This window comes from Caretta caretta, chromosome 17, assembly GCF_965140235.1.
Source record: "Caretta caretta isolate rCarCar2 chromosome 17, rCarCar1.hap1, whole genome shotgun sequence".
Lineage (NCBI taxonomy): Eukaryota > Metazoa > Chordata > Testudines > Cheloniidae > Caretta > Caretta caretta.
Window position 1 is genome coordinate 17505056 of NC_134222.1, and position 24800 is coordinate 17529855.

Consider the following 24800-nt stretch of genomic DNA (forward strand, 5'->3'; position numbering starts at 1 on the left):
TGGGAACCTGCTGTCAGTTACAGCAGGGCTCACAAGCTGTACCAAAGAAGGAAAACCATAGGGACTCTGAAAGCAGTTTGACAGTTTATTGGATTGTGGTCCCGTACACATTTTTGTAGAACCTCAGTTACGAACTTACCCATCAACCACACACCGCATTTGGAACCGGAAGTATACAATCAGGCAGCAGCAGAGACGAGTGGGGAGGGGGGAAAGCAAATACAGTACAGTACTGTGTTCAATGTAAACTCTAAAGAACAAAGGGAAAGCAGCATTTTTCTTGTAAACTGTGAACAAAACGTTTATGGTTTTTTCAAGAGCTACAAACATTTCAGTTACAACCTCCTTTCTCAAGATGTTTGTAACTGAGGTTCGACTGTGTGAAAAGTGCTTGAAATGCAGGTGTTTCTAGCAGGAGTCCACCACGGTTTCTTTGACCTATGTGGCCATAGATGCTTTTTCTGAACTAATCTGCAAAGCTGATGTAGGCTGCTCTTGGCTAATATTTTTCATTGGGTTCAAAGTGAGAGCTTCTAAGTCCACGCTCATCAGGGAAGCTGTAGTAGAAACCCAATCGTAATCCAGGCTTGCATAGGTTGGCTGCTATTAGGCCTTTCAGTAGGGACTGATCATACAGCCAAGATGCATGTGAGGGACAAACGTCACCTAGATGGGGAGATGAAAAGTTGGTGTTAACAGCTGTAGCTCTCTTGGTGGGACTAGCAGAACGGTTTCCAGTGTTTAAGGATCAATATCCGTGATCTCAGGAATTAGGAACAGACTCCAAAAATGGGAGGACTTCCTCACTCACTTAGTATTAACTCTTCTCCGATTAGGCTGGAATGTTTCTCTAAGATAGAACTGATTCTAGTTCGTGTTTCATACAGAAGATGCAATTGGATTCTAGAACAGTATTGGTATGGGAAGACCTGGAGCTATTAACTCTGCTCATGTAATAAGTGTTTTTAGCAGGAGGATGGCTCCAAAATCCACCCGTGGTTGGTAAATAACTATAGTGGAAGCAGTTTTCTGCCACCAGACACTGGTGTTGCTTTTTTTTAATAAAAGAACTGCCACTTACTATGAAGGATGACTCTTCTTTTTGTAACCTCTCAAACTCTAAAACATTGACTCTTCACTCTCACCAGGGTGTCTGAGCATACAACATGGTCTTCATTGTTTGATGTTGAGATTATAAACAACTAACTCTCTCATGCTTTTCTCCCTTCCCCCGCAGCCGGCACTGTGGACGTCTGCTCTGCCATAGATGCTCAACAAAGGAGATTCCCATCATAAAATTTGACTTAAACAAGCCTGTTCGAGTTTGCAACATCTGCTTTGATGTCTTGACTCTGGGAGGAGTCTCCTAGTATGTTGTGGGATTAGGGGGATTCTCGGTCAGTGCTCTTCAGACAGCAGCTCTGCTAGCAAGCCCTGTACACAGGAAAGGGGGGGCCTATACATGCCTTCCTTTGGCAATAGACTGAACTAATTAAGGACCATGTTATGATATATTCCAGTATAAATGATTTTGTATGACTATAAATGTGTTGGGCTGTGATAGACTTCACTGGTAAATGAATTGGAGCGGATCATCTAAAATTGTGATAAACCTGAATTGAGTTAGACCCTCCTAGTTGCCACAGGCATGGACATTAAAATTGCATCAGCCTGCTGTCCAGTGCTGATCAAAATAACACAGGTCTGTGCTTGCCCTGATGTATTGCATTGAGTGACTCTAAAGTCTTGCCATTTTAGGCTATTAAGAAATGGCACTAAGCTTCAGGGGTAAATAGTAACTTTTTGCATTGTCTTCAAAGATAGGTGTTCCCTTTCTCCATAGAAGGCTCTTTTTATAAAACTGGACTGTGCTGTGACAGCCGTGACCCATTTTGAGTTAAATCTTTAAACAGGGTTTAAAGGGGCATAGCTGAAGAATCGTGGCCTTACAAGAGAGAGCTTTACAATATCTCTGATTATAAAGGACTCAGAATTGCAGTTCCGCATATTGATACCTCCTTAGTAAATGTCTCATTAGCGCCAGCATGTTAAAGAGGAAATGCAGGATCCTTTTAATTGGCAGACCTTCTTCATGGCTGCTAGAACTGATTAAGTCCACTTTTTTGTTGTACTATTTGCATCAGTGGTCTTTCTGGCTTCAAAACAATTCTTGTGTAATTTAAGTGCTCCAAGAACAGACCTAAGCTTACACTAATTGAAGACACACTAAAGGAGAACAGATTGGGTCGCTGTACTTGCTGCAGAGGAATAGTGCTGGGGCTGCATTGTGAATCCTATAAGAGACACTGGTTACTAGTAGCATTTTTTCTTGGCTCTAAAGACTATGGTTAATCAGGGCATGAGGGAACCAGCCACTCCACTGATACAAAGCGTGGTGCTTCTGCACTTCTAGACTGTCAGAACAGGACTCCAAATCCAGCAGAATGGCCAGTTACTGGCAGTATTTGGAGGTTCACTATCAAATGGTAGGCGGTTGGGGTTGCAGGGAGTTCTGACTGCACTGTGAAACAGCCTGACCTTGGCACACTTTAACTGCAGTGGGTTTTTTCTGGCCTGGCTGCAGTCCCCTCTTAAATAGGTTGAACCTATGAAACAATGACACAGGTTCCCCCCCATCCTCCTCTGCCCCCAAAGTAGCCCATAAATCACTTAGCTGCTAGTAAGCACTTACTTACTCTGGTGAACTGACTGTTGTATGATAGGCAAAGATGTCAGTCAGTTTAATTTGTACTTAATTAAAATGTCTTGCCTTGTTAGTTTTTTTTAAGCCCTAGGAGATAAATGTAGATCAGACTAAATGCAGCATTCCCATCTCTGCTCCACAAACAAATCAGTTGTGTATATATTTTTTTAGTGTTCATTAACCACTACTTTGACGTGATACAGTGTGTGCAATAGGGGTGCAGATATTCATAACTTCAGTTTCCCTGTCTTCTGGACTAGTGACATGTCCAGTACCTATTGCCTATATATGTAAAATGAGCTGATAAACCAGAGTGCTACTTTTTTATATTTGTTATTTATAGGATATTTGCTTTGCTAGGCAAAATCCGGGCTTGTGCATTAAAACAAAGACCTGACACCCATCTAGTACATTTTAGATGGAATCTTAGTTCACTGATCAGTCTTCCAACATATGGGGCAAAAACTGGAACCCTGAACTTAGTAACACTAGAGTGAAATAATGGACCAACTTAATTTTCATTCTCTATCAGTGCAAATCATGTTGGTTGTAATGTCAGTAGCCCTGTTCTTTCAAGAAATGACAAGTACTAGCACTTTCTTAGAAGGTGGTATTCTTCTCTAATGTAAAAAGCATGTACCTTCAGCATAACTAACTTTTTGAATATCAACTTGCAGCAGACTTGTTCTGAGACACTTGAGAGGGATGGCATGAATGAGTCTCCAAAAGCACTTAATTACAAAACATGATAGTTTAAACTATCAAAAGAAATCCTGGACAATCTAAGAATAATCATGTATCACTTCTGATCATGTTTTAAAATGTCAGTCCGTCCATCATGGGTTTGCATAAGTTAAATTCCCATTTACTGTGGTAAAATTGAAAATGGATAAAAGAAATGATTGTCTTGTTAGTTTAACTGGTTGACTAACCACATCCAGTGATGAAGTGTAACTTTTTACGTTTGCTTGCTGTCTTTCCCACTTAAAACCTGTCCAGAGGAGGAAAGATGCAGCACTAGAGGATAGGAGTGGTTATTCCAGAGTCATTTGCATAGTGATTCATAAATGGACTTTGTTAGAAAGCTGACAAGACTTGATCTGTCTAGTGCTTTACAGCAATTAGTCTCAAGGATTAGAATATTTGACTTGTAGAATTGAGTTTTGGCCCTGTACCATTATCAACAGGCTTTTTTTAATCCACTAAGGCAGATTTGACTTCCAGTTTTACTTCACTTTGGGAAGGCCTCTGAGAAGTGCTTGGCAGTCTTTAGAGTAGATCCAGAGCAGGTTCAGTTTCTTATACTAGCCTATGCTACTGTGTTGCAAACTCACTTTCAAGGGGTGGAATAGAAATTAATGGTGGCTTTAAAAATGCAACAATCCTAAATCCACTGATAAATCCTACCTAGCACTTTTAAATTACACCAGCATTCGTTCTGAAACTGTCCTCTATTCCTCATTGGAATTTAAAGGTAGGTATGAGTATTAATAGCCCTTACATGTACAACCTGAAATATGCATCTGAGAGCAAATTCAAAGTAACTACATTCTCAACGGAAATTTGACAAATTTAAAGTGCCTTTGCTGTGAGTTTTCTTGGCAACTAGCTTAGAAATTATTAAACAAATTTATAAACATTGTTCTCTGTCAGATTAACGCCCCACAAAAACAGTTGAGCAAAAGCCAGCCCAAACTACCTAGTATCCCCCCCCATCTTTTACCTCATAAGTAAAACCCTGTTTACAATCTTTTTTTTTTTAAGGGGGTGTTTACCACACCTCAGCTTCAATTCCTGTGAACCCGATCTACCTGGTGTGCATTTTTTTCCTCACAGCTCTTCGTGTTAGGGTTGGTAGTAATACTCTGAAAGGGCACAAATCAAGTTAAAGCTCCTGAAGATCTCTGGTGGTAGTCAGTACATTTCTAACGTGGCAAACAAATAATGCACTTCTTCCTTTATGTGGTATATTTGTGACTGTGACCAAAAAAACCCTGCCACCCCTGCTGTTTTTGGATACTCACAACTTAGAAAATGTTAAATCAGTCTGCTTGCAGATGTCAAGGGTTTGGTGAGCATGAGATTGAACTCCCTTCTTGGCCCTACATGCAATTTTTTGTTAGGTTAGAGTTTCAGGCACTTATGGCTGAATGGGGAAAATTTGTGGTGCCTGTTCTGTAGTGAAGAGGAATTCAGTCTCCAGCATAGTCAATCCAGCCCCTCATCCAAGCACAAAACTCATTCTAATTTAAAATTAGCAATCGAAGTAAAAGTCTGGGGGGTGGGGAATAACCTGTTTCACTCTAGTAAATGAGAATGTGTTTTGTAATTACTGGTGTTAAAGGTACTAACAAAGCATTACTAATTAACTTGCTACAAGTTTACAGATGCCTTAAAGACTTCCTGTATGGAGACCAGTGGCTTCTACAACTTCCTTGTCACGTAGCATATATAAGATCCGCAGTATAACACATGAACATAGGGAGTTTTTTTGTAGACCAAGTGTAGTTTATATTTTGATGAATTTCCCCTCTTAACAACACTTTGCTGCAGACCTGGATATTGCAACAAATTTACTGTTGCGTGTCTTACTGAGGTGTAAAAGTAAAATCATTCGAAGTTTACTGGTGGTCAAACTATAATGTGAAACTTTTTGCTGTTTCTGAAATAAAGTCTTAGAACAATGGCATTTTCTGTTCAGTCCATTCTAAAAATGTATCTTTGCAATATTCCTACTCTAATGAATCCTTGTAGTAAACTGAGGATAACTAGATAAAATACATCCAGGGCTATAAACCTGGATACAAAAATGCATCCTCTATTGCATCAGTAATGACAAAGTGTAGTAAGAGAAGTCTTATACCCTAAGTCAGTTTCCAAGCAAGAAGGAAAATGTTTATTACCAGTAAACCCTGGGAGAAAGATTTAATTATATTTCCACTTACCTTCTGTTTTGTAAATGATTATCTTAACCAAATAGTGATTATTCCAGACATCATGTATTGTAAAATTCTTGTATAATTGCTTAACTAGCATTATTTTGGCAGACTGACTCTGCTGTACTCCTAATGGATATCAAATTATGCACTCATCAAACCCCTTTCAATAGGCTTGGCTGCAGTCATTCCTGTGTAGTTCTGATTTCCTGTACTGCCCAGGTCTGGACCTTCAATCAGTGTTTTTCCCAAACCAATTTTTAACTTCAGATGCATTAAATGTAGTAGAGTTGGAAGTTAATTGAAAGGAAATAAGCAAAACCATGAGTGCAAAGTCCTGTTACACTTGGCAGATGCCACTTTTAAGTGTCGTCTAATCTGTGCAGCTTTACTTCAAAAAGGGAAGCTCCGGAGTACCTGTAAAACCAGCCAAAAACATTTTGCTAGGATTATTTGTGATGCATATGTTTTAACAATAAATATTTGCTAAAAATCACTAATTGAGATGTTATGAACTTCATTGAAGAACTATACCTTGTTACCATTGATCCATCTGATTATGGAAGTAATTCCCTGAACTATATGCTACCCTGCAGAATAATATAATATAGAGTGTATCTAAGTGCTCCTTGCTTTATCATCCTGATGAATTCCCATTATCCTTCCTGGAATGTTAACCAAGCCCTCAGCTGTAGAATGCTACAGCCTCCACGGAAGTAACCTGTTAAGCTAACTTTGTTTGCTGTAGTCCAAGCATCAGGCTAGATAATTCAGGTGGGTAGAACACTGCAAATACTAAACCCTCCTTGTTGTAAATAGTATGTGCATAACTGAAGTGAAAGTGCTATTCTCAATACCTCCCTCTTCCTCTCCCCACCCCCGAGAGTGGAGGATATTCAATGACTACTAACCACCTTCATCTAGTGAATTCTTGCTCACTGTTGGTGTTCTGCCACTTTACAGTAGCTGAGCATTGGTTCCCAAGAGTATAGTGTCACTCCTTTCACTTCCAATATGAACACTCTCTCTTGAATGGATATCTGATTTTTGGTATGTATCATTAGGGTTGCCAACTTTCTAACTGACACCTTTGCCCTACCCCACTCACTCCATCCCCTCCCTTTGTTGCTCACTCTCCCCCACCTGTGCTCACTTTCACCAGGCTGGGGGAGGGTCCCTTTTAGACCAAGTTGTCTGGTTGAAAACCAGATGTCTGATTCATGATGCAATTTCTAAGCTAGCTATTACAGATTTCATAGTGCACTCAGCAGCCTCCAACCTACACTCAGATGAAATGTCTGTCTGCCTCTAGTTAAAATCTGTGGGTTTTTTGTTTTTAATTGATCAACTCAGCCTTAGGCCACAGTTTTCCCCTGAAGAACTATTGCAAAGTACTTGAAAGGATCTTACTGCTTCCTTTCTTTATACAATTCCTGTTCTTTTGTGGCACTTAATTAACTGGTTATTAATCTCACTCCTGTCCTCAGTTGTCACTAGGATATAATACTAAGGCTCTTAAGGAATCTGATTATTTCTGCTCTCTAAAAGCAGGAAGGGCTGTACAGCTGAGGACTCCTACAGTAATGTGTAGGTTTCAAGGTTTAGTCAGGTGTTCAGCATTAGGGATTTACTGTCTGCCTTGTTCATTTTGTTCAACAGATCTGTCCTCTAGCTGTACCTTTTTGGAAGCCTGCTTCCACACTATCTCCAGTCCTGTTTCTTGTTAGTTGCCCCTGGGGGTGGGGCAAAGATTAACACAGTTCTACTGGGGTGTAAGAAGTGGCTTTCTGCTGCAAACCAACTCCCCTCCCCCCCCCTTTTTTTTGGGGGGGCAATGATATAATGAAATGCCATAGGCTTCCTAGCATGCAATTATACTGCACTGGGTTAATAACCTAGTCCCCACTGGGACCTGCTGCTATCAGTCAACCCAGGGAGAGGCTTGCAGGTTTATTTCACCCCATCAGCTTGAGCTGCTTATCTTCTGCAAAACATTTCCTTGAGACTGAAATGAAAATCTCAGTACAACAGTCTGCCATTAGACACCTCGGTACAGCTACCATGAAAAAGGCAAGCAATATAAGTAACTCACTGTTACAGTATGTAATTCAGTTGTCCACTATATACAGTTCACATTCTGTGGGTCATGGGAGAAAATGAATTACCCTTATCTGGACATTACAATCTAAAGTTACCTTCAGTCCCCCAACATCTGAAGTGTCCTTTGTTTGAAATGTGCACCAGAAATCTTGTGACAAATGGCAGAAAATGCAAAATGTGGAAATTCCTTTTGAAGCATTTTGTTTTCATTTTGCGTTACTGTCCTAGGCCTAGTAAAGAGGATTAGCCTGCTTCAAGGGGACAATGGCAATCTTTTTTTTCCAATGGTAGACTGCCATTTTCAGGGAGACTGCATCATAGTACTCATCACTACAAGGACCATGACTGTCTATTGTCATTTGCACTTTAGTGAAGATTTTGCAAAGCTTGTTATACTGAAGTCTAATTTGGGCACATCATAAATTTAAAAATCTAGGGCTACATTCAGCACCATAAGATGTTTCAGAGCCATATCCTAAGAGTTTTGCCCCTGTAACAGATAAACAAGGTAGTTTCAGCTACTTGTTTCCAGTCCAGCAGACTGAAGGTGTAGTAACTTCAGTTTCCCAATAGACGCTTTGGTAGGTGGCAAGAAGCTTATTGGAAGCTTCAAGTCTACAAGACAGAAGTACCATAAAACTTAGAGGCAACACAACTAGAAAAACAACCTTTAATAAATTTATAAACCACAACCATATTTGTTGCTGTACACCATTTAAAAAAGCCAGCCTATAGTGAACCTGGTGTGCTAGCTCTAAATCTTGGGGGGTACATAGCATGTTCCTTAAGTGAGTTCTTGAATACTGCTTTGCTGTCTTCTGCTCAGTCAGGAGTGATTTGCACTAGTTAACTATTTTGTGGTGGAGGGGAAAGAACTGGGCAAGGGAGACAGGAAGTTTTCTTCTTTTGTAAAACAGTTTAATGCACTAATTTGTACAGAGTAGCCCTGCATAGAATAACAGTAGTAATTTGCATTAGTATTTAGGCAACACACAACACTATTGGATTTTGCAAATTAGAACACTACATGGGTTGGGTCTTTTCGAAGACCTGATTTCTGCCCTAAAGACTTTACAATCTAATTAGAGACAATGCACCATGTAGCAGTAGTAAATGAGAGTAAGGGAGGAGGAGGAAAGATGGATTATAGTAGTAAAGTCAGTTACCTGCCTGTGGATCACTTTCATGGCTCAGTTAGAACAGGTGACTCATGGCTTGTAAGTATTATGGAAATAGCAAGTCATAAGAAGCATTTGGAGGGAGAGGATAGAGAAGGTCTGGGTATACCTTAATGTTTCCTATACCCAAAGAATGGTGGAAACACTAATTGAAGAAACACTGATAACGTATTACCTAGTGTCCTGGGTTCATTTGACAAGTGTAGCTTTTGGATAGTTTAAATCATACAGGCTAGTAGATGTTTAATAGCATGACTACAGAAGTAACTGAAGCCTTTACAGTGCTAAGTCATTTCTCAGCAAGTTGGTGGTGGTATGTGAAGATTAGTAAGCATTAGCACAACTCTGGTGTAACAGCAGCCATGTTGTGAGGGGACAGAAGAGGTGGGCTGGTTTGTCTGCTTGTCAGTGACAATAGGTCTGCAGTGTTGTGGTGTGCTAGCTCAGAACTCTCCCCACATGAGCTAGTACACCCACCAGCACCCTTCCCTACATACGTCTACTTCTTGATTGCAGAAGAAAAATTTTTTCCTTGACAAAAGTACCAATGCACCACCAACAAGCTACAGAAACAGCTATCAGCAAAGATGATTTTCTGCTTTAACATTTTCCTTACCATACTCCCTCTCTCACATTTCCATTGCTTATACTGGCATTTTTGCATGGTGTTTATATATACTCAAGTATAATTTATACAAACTGATTCCTGTTTAAGTCTCCCCAGTCTTAGACTACCAGAGAATCTACTGTGAAGCTCAAAACATGCATTTTTTTTATTGTACCTAATCAACTATTTCATTTTAGGACAATAAATGCATATCCAGTCCAAGGTGGCTATTCCCCTTAATCTTTTAACACACACCACTCAGCTAGTGTATAGCATCCCTTGTATTCTTGCAAGTTAGGATTGTCCAAGTCACCTCTGTCACTGTGCTCAGAATCCAGTTGTCCAGAGGGAGGTCCAGTAGTTCTTACACACACACACTGACTGTCCCTGGAACCAGGCTTGTACAGCTTCCTGGGGACTCCAATCCAGTCTCTGTTTACTCCCCCACTAGGGACAGAAGAGTATGATCAAATACAAGTTAACAGTTTAAATCAACCTATATTTCCCACCCTCAGCTGAGTGGGAGACCCTTCTGAAGGAGGGGTGGGGGGCAATTACACATACAGTGAAACCTGGGCTAAGCGTTTCCAGAAGCCAGCAACCTTATTATCCAGCATCCACAAGCTTTCTGGTAACTTTTGTTGGACCTACTGAGCAACAAGTTGTTGGCTGGGCCCTGTAAAGTAAGTTTCACTCTGGGTACTCTCACCCAGCGAAGAGCAAATGACTAACATTCATCCTTTATTTCTCCATTTCTTAAAATCCCCCCAAACACCACAAGAATAGCCATACTGGGTCAGACCAAAGGTCCATCCAGCCCAGTATCCTGTCTCCTGACAGTGGCCAATGCCAGGTGCCCCAGAGGGAGTGAACTTAACAAGTAATGATCTAGTGATCTCTCTCCTGCCATCCATCTCCACCCTCTGACAAACAGAGGCTAGGGATACCATTCCTTACCTATCCTGGCTAATAGCCATTAATGGACTTAACCTCCATGAATTTATCCAGTTCTCTTTTAAACCCATTATATAGTCCTAGCCGTCACAATCTCCTCCTGCAAGACATTCCACAGGTTGAGTGCATGTTGAGTGAAGAACTTCCTTTTAGTTGTTTAAAACCTGCTACCCATTAATTTCATTTGGTGGCCCCTAGTTATATTATGGGAACAAGTACATAACTTTTCCTTATTCACTTTTGCCACACCACTTAAGATTTTATATACTTCTATCATATCATAAACAGCAGACACCCCTCCCCACCTTTCATATTCTTGTGGATAAACTCTCTTGCAATAAAACAATGCCTTTTATTATGTATACCATGGACTCCTGTAGGACTAGTGCTGAAGTTACTAAAGAAAAGGTCAACTTAATATACTATTGCCTCTTCTCAGGCCTGGTACTGCAAGATGCATAGTTCCTTAACAGCTGTGTTTTTTTAAACAGGAGCTGAATGCACTGTACACCATCAGTATTGTGTCTAAACATTACCCTCAGGAAAATGCTATGGGCCTCAATTCAACAGCACACTGGAATATAGAGAATCCTAGAAATGTAGGATGGGGAAAGAACCTCAATAGGTCATCTAGTTCAGGCCCCAGCACTAATATGGGACTGAAGCCTACTCTACACTCCAGAGCTAGGTCAACATAAGGCAGCTTACATCTACCTAACTGTCTACACTACAATGGTGCTCCTGCTACTGTAAGTCACCCAGAACATCAACATGACTCCACTTCTGAAAGAGTTCTGACTTAGGCCAATGGAATTAGGGCAACAGGGTCCATGTATTCCCTGTGTTACTTCCATTGCTTGTTAGCTGTCAGTCCCCAGGTAGGGCTCCGGCTGTCAGTGCCCCACAATGCCCCACTTCAGTCAGTGGAAGCACTCCTGGTGGGGATGCACACAGCTGACAGAAGCAGCACAGTGTGCACGAGCCATGGTTTTAATTACTGTGGTAGCTGTACATCAACTTAAGTTGACTTAATTTTTAGTGTAGACAGGCCTGAAGTATTAGACAAACAAACACTCATCCGGGATGATTGAGATAACATGTTCTTAAAAATCTCCAGTGTGACTGAGATTACATAACATCCCTAGGTAATATGTTCCAGTTCTTAACTACCCTTACAGTTAGGAAGTTTCCCCTAATGTCTATGTTAAATCTCCCTTGCTGCAATTTAAGCCTATTACTTCTTGTTTTCCTTGACTACTGAGGACAGGACAAGTACCCTCCTCTTGATAAAAACTTTTACATACTTGAAGACTTATGTCCTCCTCAGTCTTCTCTCCTCCAGGCTAAACAAACCCCTTCTTTTCAATATTTCCTCATATAGACCTCTAATCATTTTTGTGGCTCTCCATAGAACTTTCTCCAATTTGTCCATTTTATCTCAACTGGACTTAGTACTCCAGTTGAGGCCTTATCAGTGTGGAGTAAAGCAGAAGAATTACTTCTTATGTCTTGCTAAAGACACTGCTGCTAATACATCCCAGAATTATAGGTTTTTTTTTCCCCAACCCTGTTACATTGTTGATTTATATTTAGTTTAATCTACTGTAACCACCAGACTCTTTTCTGCAATACTCTTTCCTAGGCAGTCATTTCTCATTTTGTATTTGTACAATTGATAATTATGTGGAGTACTTTGCATTTGTCCTTACTGAATTTCATCCTATTTAATTCAGACATTTCTCCAGTTTGTCGAGATGATTTTGAATGCTAATCCTATTTTCTGAAGTGCTTGCAACTCCTCCTAGCTTAACTTTTAAGCATACAACCTATTCTACTGAAGTCTCAAACTACTCCATGCATGGATAAGACACGATAGTATAGGGAGGAAGGGTTTAGATTTAATAGGAACTGAGGGAAATGTTGGGAAAGGGAGAGCTGATACAAGAAGAATAGGCTCTACCTAAAGGGAGAACCAGATTGCTGGCACTTAATTAAAAAGGTTGTAAAACAGTTTTTAAACTAAGGGCTGGGAGAAAGCCAAGAGGTGTGGAGGAGGCACATGGTTCAGACAGAGACATCCCTTAGGGGAGGTTCTAGAATGGAGATTCTCTGTGTCCTAGGAAGGAGGAGAGGATGGAAGATGATAAAATATGGGTAGGATCTGATGAGAAATAGTCAAATTAAAGAGAACCCCGTTCAATATCATCATGTAATGGCAGACAGCTAAAAAGTGACAAGTTTTTAAAGTGCATATATACAAATGGTAGAAGTCTAAATACCAAGATGGGTGAACTAGAGTACCTCCTATTAAATGAGGATATTGATCTAATAGGCATCACAGAAACTTGGTGGAATGAGGATAATCCATGGGACACAGTAATACCAAGGTACAAAATACATCAGGAGGACAGAACAGGTTGTGCTGGTGGGGGAGTGGCACTATATGTGAAAGAAAGCGTAGAATCACATGAAGTAATCTTAAATGAACCGAACTGTACCACAGAATCTCTATGGATAGTAATTCCATGCTCTAATAATAAGAATATAGCAGTAGAGCTATATTACTGACCACCTGACCAGGATGGTGATAGTGACTGTGAAATGCTCAGGGAGATGAGAGAGGCTATAAATTTAAAAAAAAAAAAAAAATCAACTATCCCATATTGCCTGCATACATGTCATCTCAGGACAGGATGCAGATAAAGTTTCTTGACACCTTAAATGACTGCTTCTTGGAGCAGCTAGTCCTGGAGCCCACAAGAGAGGCAATTCTTGATTAAGTCTTTAGTGGAGCACAGGATCTGATCCAAGAGGTGAATATAGCTGGACAATAATATAATTAAATTTAACATCCCTGTGGCAGGGAAAACACCACAGCAACTCAACACTAGCATTTATTTTCAGAAAGGGGGACTACACAAAAATGAGGAAGTTAGTGAAACAGAAATTAAAAGGTAAAGTGCCAAAAGTGAAATCCCTACAAGTTGAATGGAAACTTTTTAAAGACACCATAGTAGAGGCTCAACTTCAATAAATACCCCAAATTAAAAAACATAGTAAGAGAACCAAAAAAGTGCCACCGTGGCTAAACATCAGAGTAAAAGAAGCAGTGAGGCAAAAAGGCATCCTTTAAAAAGTGGAAATTAAATCCTAGTGAGGAAAAATAGAAAGGAGCATAAACTCTGGCAAATGAAGTGTAAAAATATAATTAGGAAGGCCAAAAAAGAATCTGAAGAACAGCTAGCCAAAGACTCAAAAAGCAATAGCAGGGTTTTTTTAAAAAAAATACAGCAGAAGCAGGAAACCTGCTAAACAACCAGTAGGGCCACTGGACCATCAAGATGCTAAAGGAGCACTCAAGGACAATAAGGCCATTGTGGAGAAACTAAATCAATTCTTCGCATCCGTCTTCACAGATGAGGCTGTGAGGAAGATTCCTAAACCTGAGCCATTCTTTTTGGTGACAAATCTGAGGAACTGTCCCAGACTGAAGTGTCATTAGAGGAGTTTTGGAACAAATTGATGAACTAAACACTAATAAGTCACCAGGACGAGATGGTATTCACCCAAGAGTTCTGAAGGAACCCAAATGTGAAATTGCAGAACTACTAACTAGTTTGTAACTAAAGCTATGTTTAGTCACAGGTATTTTTAGTAAAAGTCACGGACAGATCACGGGCAGTAAACAAAAATTCCCGGCCCGTGACTTATCTATGACTTTTACTAAAAATACCAATGAAAAAAAATTGGGGGCAGGAACGGCTTCCCAGGGGCCCAGCGGGTGCTGGGGGACGATGGGCAGCAGCGCATAGCCAGGGCCCCCCCCACTAGTGCTAGGGCAAGGATGGCAGGCCCAGCAGGCTCCCTACCTAGCTCCATGCCTCCCCCCTGCAGCAGCAACAGAGTTTGGGTGTGGGAGAGGCAGAGGGTTGGGGCATGGGACCAGGTGAGGTGGGCTCTGGGCGGTGCTTACCTGAGGGGCTCTCCAGAAGGGGTGACATCCCCCACGCTCAACTGCTAGGCAGAGGCATGGCCAAGCAGCTCTGTGTGCTGCCTCTGCCTGCAGGCACCACCCCAGCAATTCCCATTGGTTCTGGTTCCTGGCCAGTGGGAGCTGCGAAGCCAGTGCTTTGGGCAGAGGCAGCTCACAGCTGAGCGAGGGGGATGTCGCTGCTTCTGAGGAGCCCCCCCTGCCCCCAGGTAAGCATCACCAAGAGCCCACCTCACCCTGTCCTGTACTCCAACCCCCTGCCTCCTCCCACACCCAAACTCTGCTGCTGGCTGAGAGGGTGGGCGCTGGGGGCACGAGACTGCCCCAGCGGCGGCTAGCGCGCCTGGCACAGGGGCTGCCTGAGCTTCCCCTGAGCCAGGCACGCCGCCCGCTGCAGAAGTCACGGAAAGGTACAGAACCCGTGATCTCCGTGACAAACTTGTAGCCTTATTTGTAACCTATCATTTAAATCAGCTTCTGTACCGAATGACTGGATGCTAGCTAATGTGATGCCAATTTTTTAAAAGGGCTCCAGAGATGATCCCCAATTACAGGCCGGTAAGCCTCACTTCAGTACTGGGCAAACTGTAAAGAACAAAAGTAAAGAACAAAATTGTCAGACACATAGATGAACATAATTTGTTGGGGAGGAGATAACAGTTTTTGTAAAGGGAAATCATGCCTCATCCATCTACTAGAATTCTTTGAGGGGGTCAACAAGCATCTGGACAAGGGGGATCCAGTGTACTTAGATTTTCAGAAAGCCTTTGACGAGGTCCTTCAACAAAGGCTGTTAAGCAAAGTAAGCTGTCATGGGATAAGAGGGAAGGTCCTCTCATGAACTGGTAACTGGTTAAAAGATAGGAAACAAAGAGTAGGAAGAAATGGTCCAGTTTTCAGAATGGAGAGAGGTAAATAGTGGTGTCCCCTATGGGTCTGTACTGGGACCAGTCTTATTCAATATATTCATAAGTGATCTGGAAAAAGGGGTAAATAGTGAGGGGGTAAAATTTGCAGATGATAAAAAACTACTCAAGATAGTTAAGTCCCAAGTAGACTGTGAAGAGCTACAGAAGGATCTCACAAAACTGGGTGAATGGGCAACAAAATGGCAGATGACATTCAATGTTGATAAATGCAAAGGAATGCACATTGGAAAATAATCCCAACTATACATATAAAATGATGGTCTAAATTAGCTGTTACCACTCAAGAAAGATCTTGGAGTTATTGTGGATAGTTCTCTGAAATCATCCACTCAATGTGCAATCAAAAAAGCAGACAGAATGTTGGGAACCATTAAGAAAGGGATAGATAATAAGACAGAAAATATCATATTGCTGCTATATAAATCCATGGTACGCCCACATCTTGAATATTGCATGCAGATGTGGTCACCACATCTCAAAAAAAAAGGTAGATTGGAATTGGAAAAGGTTCAGAAAAGGGGCAACAAAAATGATTAGGGGTATGGAATGGCTTCCATATGAGGACAGATTAATAAGACTGGGACTTTTCAGTGTGGAAAAGAGACGACTAAGGGGGGGGAATAGGATAGAGGTCTATAAAAGCATGACTGGTGTGGAGAAAGTAAATTTAAAAGAAAAAGTGTTATTTACTCTCTCATAACACAAAAACTAGGGGTCACCCAATGAAATTAACAGGCAGCAGGTTTAAAACAAAACTAAGTATTTTTTCACACAACACACAGTCAATCTGTGAAACTACTTGCCAGAGGATGTTGCGTAGGCCAAGACTATAACAGGGTTCAAAAAAGAACTAGATAAATTCATGGAGGATAGGTCCATCAATAGCTATGAGCCAGGATGGGCAGGGATGCTGTCCCTAACCTCTCTTTGCCAGAAGCTGGAAATGGGTGACAGGAGATGGATCACTTGATGATTACCCATTCTATTCATTCCATCTCAGGCACCTGGCATTGGCCATTGTCAGAAGACAGGATACTGGGCTAGATGGACCTTTGGTCTGACCTAGTATGGCCATTCTTATGTTCTCATATGCTTAACGTTAAGCACATACTTAAATGTGCTGTTGGATCAGGGCCATAGTAGAGTACTGTCACCAACTAAGAATTGGTTTTTTTGTTGTTTTTTTTAATTTAAAAATCAAGTGCTTAAGGGCCATGTGTACATTTCTGTAAATAGAGAAAAATGTGTCTTGCCCTTTGGCTCTGGTATCTGTGGCAGTGTTTGTTTCTCTGCTGATTTTTATTAGAATGCAGTTCATGCTGGTTACATCTGCCAAACTTCAAATGAATTTTATCAGACAGATACCGTCTCCAACATTCACTACATGGGCAGAACTGCTAGGAAACTGCAACCTTCATTTTGTACTAATGCTTCTATCAGATCAGATTGCAACTGGTTTCAGTTGTCGGAATTGCTGCTCACGCACAGGTATCAACTTGCCTACTCAGACTGCTATCTTTAGGTAAAAAGCCCCAACAGAATAGTAGTTAGGATAAACAGCATTTTACATACTACACAGTAGAATCTTAAGGTTAGCTTCTGTACTTTCTAAGTTTATGGTTTCTGAAGATACCACTTCCCAGGCTATGTTAATGCTAATACAGAATTCCTACCCATTCTACTAGGCTGAGGCTTGCCAGAGTGAGCAAGTACTTAGAAGGCTCTGACTTCCACAGTGCTGTACGAGGGCCTTGCTGAGCAATACTTGCAACACTCCTGCGTGTTAGATATAATTCACTGACAAAAAAGCTTTGCTACAATTGGGCACCCTTAATTCTGTGTTATCTCAGCCCATCCAGAATGGGAGTTCAGCAAAACTCAAAAACTTCTTAGAATTAGGAATGGACGAGTTAAGCTATTTCAAGTTTCAAGGAAAGAAGCTCAGCCCACTTCCCCAAGAGGCACAGGGACCCGCTGGTCTCAACTCACATGAAGGGAGCAGGGAAAGGGGCTCAGACCCCCCACCTCAAGGAACAGGGGAGGGGAGAATGTAGGGAGGATCCAAGTAACCCCTTGCAGGTTTTAGAGCACTTAGCATCAACCTGCAAACAGAAAGGAGTTCTTAGCTATAGCAGAGTTCTCCCTCTGCTATAGTTTACTTAGCTATCTCATCTGTCGGATGGGGATAAGAGGTTAAGTGGCTTACCCAAGGCCACACACTTATACAAAACAATCATCTTTGCTGCCTGGCCAAACCACACCAAAAATGATTTCCGCCGGATCTGTGCCAAAACTGTCTGTGGTACTTAGACCAGCGTAGATAAGATCTCAGATCAGAGATGTGAAGGTGCTTGGCGCTGCAGAGTCCGACCACACCAGCAGGAAGGCAATGTTTACCTTTGTTTGGAACACCAGAATCTGCTGCCACTGGTTGAGCTCCATTCAGAGTTACAGGGAGGGAACTGCTTCTTCTCATCGTTTTGTCCATTGAACTTCAGCACTTCTTCGATGACAGCCTTGGCCTGTTCCAGAGCTTTTGTGGGGGCCCCATTTTCATCATAGAATCTTCCTACCAGTTTGCCTTTTGAGGGAACAAAAAGAGCCACTAAGACCGTAGCATTTTTTTTAAAAATGCCTCAAAAAGCTCTAGGAACCCTATCAAAACCAGCATACTGTATTATGTAAGTGCTGCTTTGGGAAATCCCACATATATTGTTTTAGAAATAACATAATTAAGTGTCCACAACTTAGTCCCTTCTGACCAGGAATCTCAAAACATTTTACAAACATTAACATATAGACATGATGGAGATGATGAATTAAGCCTATTTTACAGATGGAGAAACTGGCACAGATGTTAAATCACACACTGAAGATCAGCAATAGAATCCAAGAGTCTTAACAATCAGTCCTCTTATCTAACCACTAGACAACACTGCTTCCCACATTATACAGTGTTTTCTCACAATACTGCTCCTGAAATGCCAAATAGATTTCTGTCAGACTATTCTTACGGTTGCAATTTTATCACATTTGTGTAGCAGTAGAAAATAAAATTTACACTCCTCATTTAATTCCCCTCTTGTTGCAATGCTCCCCAAACCCAATTACTTGGCTAATGTACAGAGTAAGATGGATGTACACATAGTGGATCCTGGTGTCAATGGGACAAATTTCTGGAACACAGGAAATTTCAGATACTTTGAGAACATAAGTCACTATGTCCAGTGTGAAAAAAGATGAATTGATCAGAAATAAAAACCAGGTTTACAATTGTTGTGTGTGAAGGTAAGGTTACAGAAGTCAGTCTACATTATCAGCCAACAGCTCAGGGAAGCTCTAGTTTATCTAAATGAAAAGGTCAATCCTCTTGCCTAATTCCTTTAGTCACAAATACAAGAGTCATGGTTGAGTTCCATCATGTATTCCTGGCTAAGTGTAAACAGGTCCAAGATAAAATATGTTTGCTGTGAGCAAACAGTCTCACTGAACTCAACAGGATTATTCAGATGCATGTTTATAAGACTGGGACTCAAACATACCCATTTTCCTTCAACTCTCTCTCTCTCTCCCACCTGTTACAAGCTTCTTAGGAGGAATAATCAGCAAATTTGGTATATTCTTCTAAACTACAAACAGACTTTTGGTACATCACTCTCTTCTACTTTCTGTGGCATGTTACAATTCAGGAATTAAAAGAGTTTGGTGCAGCTTTTAGCTCTCTGTATTCACTACTGATATGGACCACATTACTGTCCTACCTGCTTCAAAGGGAATTTTTTGTTGCTTTGCATGTGGTAGCCCAAACTGTAACTTTGCAATACTAAAAGAATGCTTTCCTTGGAATAACAACACAGCTAGAGAAGCGAGACAATTGGCCGGCCCATTACTGTATGGATGCAAGTGTGTCCCTGCTCATCTGCTACAGTATTACAGTATTAAGCGTTGATTATATAAACCAAACAAGGCTTCTGAGGATTAAGCCAGGTATGCTGCTATATTACTTTACTCTGCTATGCTACAGATCACGTACCAACACAAACGTAGTTCTCGCCGTAGAAAGAGAGCCAGTTTTGTATCGTCAACATTTCTGATGGAGATAACCCAGAAACATCATCCACAAGGCCGGTGGGGGTGAAATCTCCCGTCACAAAAGCCCTGGAGGCATCTTTCCCTGTAGGACAGGCATGATGAGTATCCAGCTGGGATAGGCTTCGGCTCGTGGGTGCGCAGACGGACCCCCGAGACTAGCTAAGGATCCGCTCTGTAATCCACAGCGCGCCCCTTGCCCCCCGTTTCAGCCAAAGAGGCCAACAACCTACCTGCCCCCGGCTACGGGATCCATACGGGACTGCGGGGGGTGAGCTGGCTCCAACCCTGCCGCCAGCAGGAGCAGCGGGGCTCTGGCCCTGCCCCACGGGGGACGCGGGGGGGGGACGACGGGGACAAAACCCAGTGGCATGGGGTGCTCTCCCCGGGATCCCGCGCCGACAGGGGATACCTGCGAAGACACTGTAGGCCCCCCCCGGCCCGTAGTGCTTGTGCCCCCGGCGCACGTCGAACACCTGCCCCAGCACCGCCAGGTAGAGGCCGGGGCCGCCCTGCGCGCCCGTGTAACGCGCGAGCTCGGCGGGGCTTAGCAGCCGGCCCCGCCCGGAGAAGAAAGGGAGCGGCCAGGAGCTGGGATCGAGCCCGAGAGCTAGCAGCCAGGCAGCAGCCACGCCCAGCGCGGGAACCACGAGCCCCCCTAGCCCCATCGAAGCCTGCCTTGAAAGGGCTGTAGCCGCCCGTAATCAAAATGGCGGGAACGGCAGCTGGCCTCACCCCGTTTCTTGAAGGGTGCGTACAGCCGCCATTTTGCCCGCGGGCCAGTACTTTTTGCCTTAGCTTTTACGACGCTTGTGTCGCTTTACGGTGGCGCGGCCAAAAAGAACGGCAGCGCGGTGCCGCTGGTTATGTCACGACGACCGCACTCGTCAAATTACGGCAGTGTGGCAACGGCGCCGCCTTCACCCCGAGGACGCCCCTCGCTTTACGGTAATTTGGTAAAAACGCCGACGGGGTGGTGGTTTTACGACGCCGACTGTCGCTTGGCGGCTGTGTGACTCCCCTCCCTCCGGGATTGACAGGTGTCGGGCGGCCGGGGGAGGTTGCTGACTAAGCCGGGTCGGTCGGAGGCGGCGGCTGCGCGAGGCCTGAGGGCGCCGCCGGCAACAGCGCTCCTGGTCCATGGGGAACGTGGCGAGCCACAGCAGCGAGATGGGGGAGGAGGCGGCCGAGGAGGAGATGGAAGGGACGGCGGCAGCCGAGCAGCCCGGGGCTGCCTCCTGGGCTGGGCTGGGCCCGCACCCTCCGCTGCCGCCGGCCACGGTGCTGCTGGAGCAGGCCCGGCTGCGGGAGGCCACGGCCCGGCTGCGGGAGGCCGCCCTGCCCGAGTCGCTGGTGTCCCGCCGCCACAGCACCCTGGTGCGCTGGCTGGAGGAGCGGCTGGGCCGCGGCGAGGAGGCCGTCAGCCTGGAGCAGTTCTGCGAGGTGCTGGAGAGCCGCGCCTCGGGGCCGGCGGCCGGGGCCCGCAGCGAGAGCGAGGAGGTGAGGGCGGGGAGGGGCGGGATGAGGGGGTAGGTGGGGAGGGAGTGACTGATCGGGGGGGAGGGGTGGGGTGGGAAGGCAGGGACGGGTGTGGGGGCGGGATGAGGGGGGATGGAGTGACTGGGGGGGCGGGATGAGGGGGTAGGTGGGGAGGGAGTGACTGATGGGGGGAGGGGTGGGGTGGGAAGGCAGGGACGGGTGTGGGGGCGGGATGAGGGGGGACGGAGTGACTGGGGGGGCGGGATGAGGGGGTAGGTGGGGAGGAAGTGACTGATCGGAGGGGTGGGAAGGCAGGGACGGATGTGGGGGTGGGGTGAGGGGGGAGGGAGTGACTGATTGGAGGGGTGGGATGAGGGGGTAGCTGGGGAGGGAGTGACTGATCCGGGGTGGGTGGGAAGGCAGGGATGGGTGAGGAGGGTGCGGGAGCGGTGCGGTGGGAAGGCAGGGATGGATGTGGGGGTGGGATGAGGGAGGGGTGGGGAGGGAGTGACTGATCGGGGGGGGGGGGGAGGGTCTGAAGTAACCAGATGGAGATCAGTGTTGAGGGTGCTGCAGTGGGGGAGATGAGCTCAAGAGACGTGCAGGCAGTGGGAGGATCAGGATAGGCTGAGAGAAATAGGAATGGAGGAAGGCTGAAGAGGTTTATATAACAAAGTGGTGCTTGGGGCATTGGGAGCTAGCTGAGTGCACAGGAGCGGGGATGGGAGTTGTATGGGGATGGGGGGGGAGTCATGTGATGATTGGGGTTAGTGAGGGAAACGGGGAAGTTGTGGTGACACTGGGGATATAGAGGATGTTAGCTGAGTGGAGGTTGTGGTGGGCGGAAGGACTGGGGCTGAGGAATAGGAGTTGAAGGGATTAAAGGCAGTGAAAGAGTTCGGACAATGGGGGATTGTAGGAACATTAGGGTAACTATGGGGGCCAGTAGGATTAGAGGTAGTTCCAGGGGCTAGGGATCATCAGATGCATTTGGGGGTTATGTGTGGGCTAGAGGAGCTGTGATGGGAGGGAACAGGTGGGACAATGAGGGCACTGGAATGAGGGAGAAGAATCGGAGGAGCATATAAGGAACTATGGAGTGTAGGGATTGGAAGGATCAGAAGAGGCCAGAGAAGAATAGGAAGTGGTATAAGAGGAAATGCTGCACAGATATTTGTAGCACCACCTTTATACATCTAGCCAGCTGTGTAGTAGGTGGGTCTGCCAAGCACTCACTGTGGCCTTTCTTCCTGATGTTGTCATGCTTTCTCTCCACCCAAAATGGCAAAACAATTATATCATATGATTTTTTTTTTTTAGAAATGATGGTTTCTCTTAGGCTATGGAAACTAGCTAGTCTTTCTAGTCTGTACAGCTGAAGGCACATCTCTGGAGTTTTAACTGGAAAGTATTGTGTGTTCTAAATGTAAATGAACTGACAGAGGGCTTGAGAAATATAATTACTAACCAATAGTGAAATTTATCTGGTGAGTAACCGAGACCTCTTCGGCAGTTGCTCCATTCTTAGGCCTTGTTTACACTAAGTTTTTTTTGTTTGTTTTTTTGCAAATATATAAATCTGGTATTGTTATCAATGATGGTAGCACTAGTGTAGACAGGCTGTCATGATATTTTCCCTTTTTTTTAGACCTGTATTGAGCAATGTTAGATGGATGATATTTAAATCACTTACGACTGCTGGGTACTCTACTTACACTAGGACTTTCGTTGCTGCTATCTCTAGTGGAGAGGAATTGGTGGTAGCAAAGATAGGAAATTATTGGAAGAATGCCTAGTGCTATTCCTGTGGGAATTCTGCACCACTGCGCACGCACAGAATTCATGTCCCCCAAAGATATTTTTTTGTTTGTTTGTTTCCTTGCAAAATAATAGATTCTGATGGGGAAGCAAAGATAAGCCACGAGAGGAGTCATGCGCCTCTCCCTGGCAGCCATTCTGAGTGGGCATGTCGGTTCGGGCAGCTGGGAGAGATGTAAATCACTGTCTGAGGAGGAGGCAGGACTGGGCGTGCGTGCAAGACTTTGTCCCTCTTGCTTGCTATTGCGGTGCACCTGCCAGGGAGGGGCAGGCCCCGGGGTGTTACTGGGATAGGCAGGTCAGGTGCAGCCTCACTGCCAAATCTGTGTCCCAGGGGGTGGGCTACAGGGTGGTCTCCCACCTCTGTGCAGCCGGTTGCCTGCACTCCCCACTGGGAGGCAGTTTCAGTGCACACCCCTTGCCTCCATTGCTATGCACACCCTGCAGAGGCATGGGGCTGACACAAACAGCAGTGGGGAAGCCGCTGTGAGCCTTAGCCAGGGTGCCATTTAGAGAGGGCAGGGGGGCACCTACCCCCCTCCAGTTTTGTACCAGAGGTCTTCTCGTGGCGCATGCCCCAGGCAGAGTTCTTACTTGCAGCACTGCACAGGCAGGTTCCTCTCCTCCAGGGGCCGGGGTTCTCTGACTATGTCTCTCATGGTTAGTTTCCTCTGCTGTGTTAGGGCCTCTGGGGGAGGGGCAGGCAAGGATTCAGGGTGAGAGGGGGGAACATAGGGTACCCTCTAGTGGGTGGGGGAAGCATAGGGTAACCTGTGCTTGTGGTGGGTCACAAGGGAGCACAGGAGCCCCAATGGTTGGGGGGGGGGGGAGAAGCAGAGGGTCCCCAGTGGTGGTGGGGGGGGGGAAGCAGAGGGTCCCCAGTGGTGGGAGGTATTGGAGCCTGGGGGTGCCAGTGTGATGGGAAAGGGAGCCAGTTTCCAGGGGAAGGGAGAGGTGTGGGCATAGGGCTATGCCCTGAGGGAGGGGACAGTGAGTGTGGGAGGAGCAGCTGAGGGGGCACAGTTCCTGGGGCAAGGGTCCCAAGGGAGGGGGAGCTGAAGAAGGATGGGAAGCTAGGAGCAACTAACAGGTTTCAGAGGAACAGCCGTGTTAGTCTGTATTCGCAAAAAGAAAAGGAGTACTTGTGGCACCTTAGAGACTAACCAATTTATTTGAGCATGAGCTTTCGTGAGCTACAGCTCACTTCATCAGATGCATCTGATGAAGTGAGCTGTAGCTCACGAAAGCTCATGCTCAAATAAATTGGTTAGTCTCTAAGGTGCCACAAGTACTCCTTTTCTTTTTAGGAGCAACTAAGTGAGTCTTGGGGTCTGTTTGCCCTCAGAGAAGTAGGGAGCACCCTCACTTCTCCCTGAGAAAAGACCAGGGACAGATTAAGCTAATGCATACTCTCAACTGACTAATCTGCTCTCTGCCTTCCTTCCCATCTCTCCTACTTCAGGGTACTTATACCTTGATCCTGAAATGAGGATCCATGTGGACGCAGAAGGTTGCTTTAACTCTACTCCTGGGGGAATCTTTTTTGTTGTCTGTATGGAAATAAATTACCTGACCGCAGGATGTAAAAAAAAAAAAAAAAAAAAATCAGAGCGTCAAGAAATATATTTAAAAATCTCACCTATATATTGTTACCTGAAGCAATTAAGATAGAATAGCTGTCAGCAGATCAAGCCTATTACTCTCAGGAGCTGTAAGTGTCTTCTTAAACAGTAGTGGGCTAAACATATTCTTATATGGGATTCTGGAAGCTACAAATATAATTCCAGGTTTACTGCTGGGTGGAAGAGTCATTAAGTGATTTCAGGGTGTGTGTTTGATTCTTCATATTCAGGGCATGCCCTGTTAACAGCATAAAAACTGCTTGCTCCCAGTATTAATAAGGATACACTATCTTTTGACTTCAAAGGTCAGGAGAAAAAGTCTTATTAAGATAACAGTTGGTTGACTCTGAACTGTACTTTGAACTCTGTTTTGACAACCTGAGTAATGTTTGA

The 24800-nt window shown here is 44.4% G+C and overlaps 3 protein-coding genes across 8 annotated transcripts in view; 2 read left to right on the plus strand and 1 right to left on the minus strand.

The window, feature by feature from the left end:
- The window catches only part of ANKFY1 (ankyrin repeat and FYVE domain containing 1), a 59797-nt gene extending 53661 nt beyond the window's left edge, over positions 1-6136 (plus strand). The window contains exon 25 of the mRNA XM_048824194.2: positions 1238-6136. Within this exon, the coding sequence (XP_048680151.1) occupies positions 1238-1370 (133 nt within the window). The 3' untranslated portion in view covers positions 1371-6136. The remainder of the gene's footprint in view (positions 1-1237) is intronic.
- On the minus strand, positions 73-20160 carry CYB5D2 (cytochrome b5 domain containing 2). 3 transcript variants are annotated; one of them, XM_075120878.1, is made up of 5 exons: positions 19901-20160; positions 19433-19573; positions 17797-17980; positions 9839-9972; positions 73-666 (listed from the first exon to the last, which is right to left on the minus strand). In XM_075120878.1, exons 1-5 carry the CDS (start codon positions 20154-20156, stop codon positions 500-502), a joined length of 882 nt encoding a protein of 293 aa, XP_074976979.1. In that variant the 5' UTR covers positions 20157-20160; the 3' UTR covers positions 73-499. The 3 variants fall into 3 exon arrangements, with proteins under 3 accessions (XP_074976979.1, XP_074976981.1, XP_074976980.1); XM_075120880.1 differs by lacking the exon at positions 73-666 and adding an exon at positions 3816-6057; XM_075120879.1 differs by lacking the exon at positions 73-666 and having other exon boundaries at positions 8397-9972.
- A 314-nt stretch (positions 20161-20474) lies between these two features.
- ZZEF1 (zinc finger ZZ-type and EF-hand domain containing 1) overlaps positions 20475-24800 on the plus strand; it is an 81397-nt gene continuing 77071 nt past the window's right edge. For 3 of the 4 annotated variants that reach the window (XM_048824189.2, XM_048824187.2, XM_048824190.2), the window contains exon 1: positions 20476-20988. In XM_048824189.2, the coding sequence (XP_048680146.2) occupies positions 20629-20988 (360 nt within the window). In that variant the 5' untranslated portion in view covers positions 20476-20628. Of the gene's footprint in view, positions 20989-24800 lie in introns of all 4 variants that reach the window. The other variant, XM_048824192.2, reaches the window with a different exon arrangement.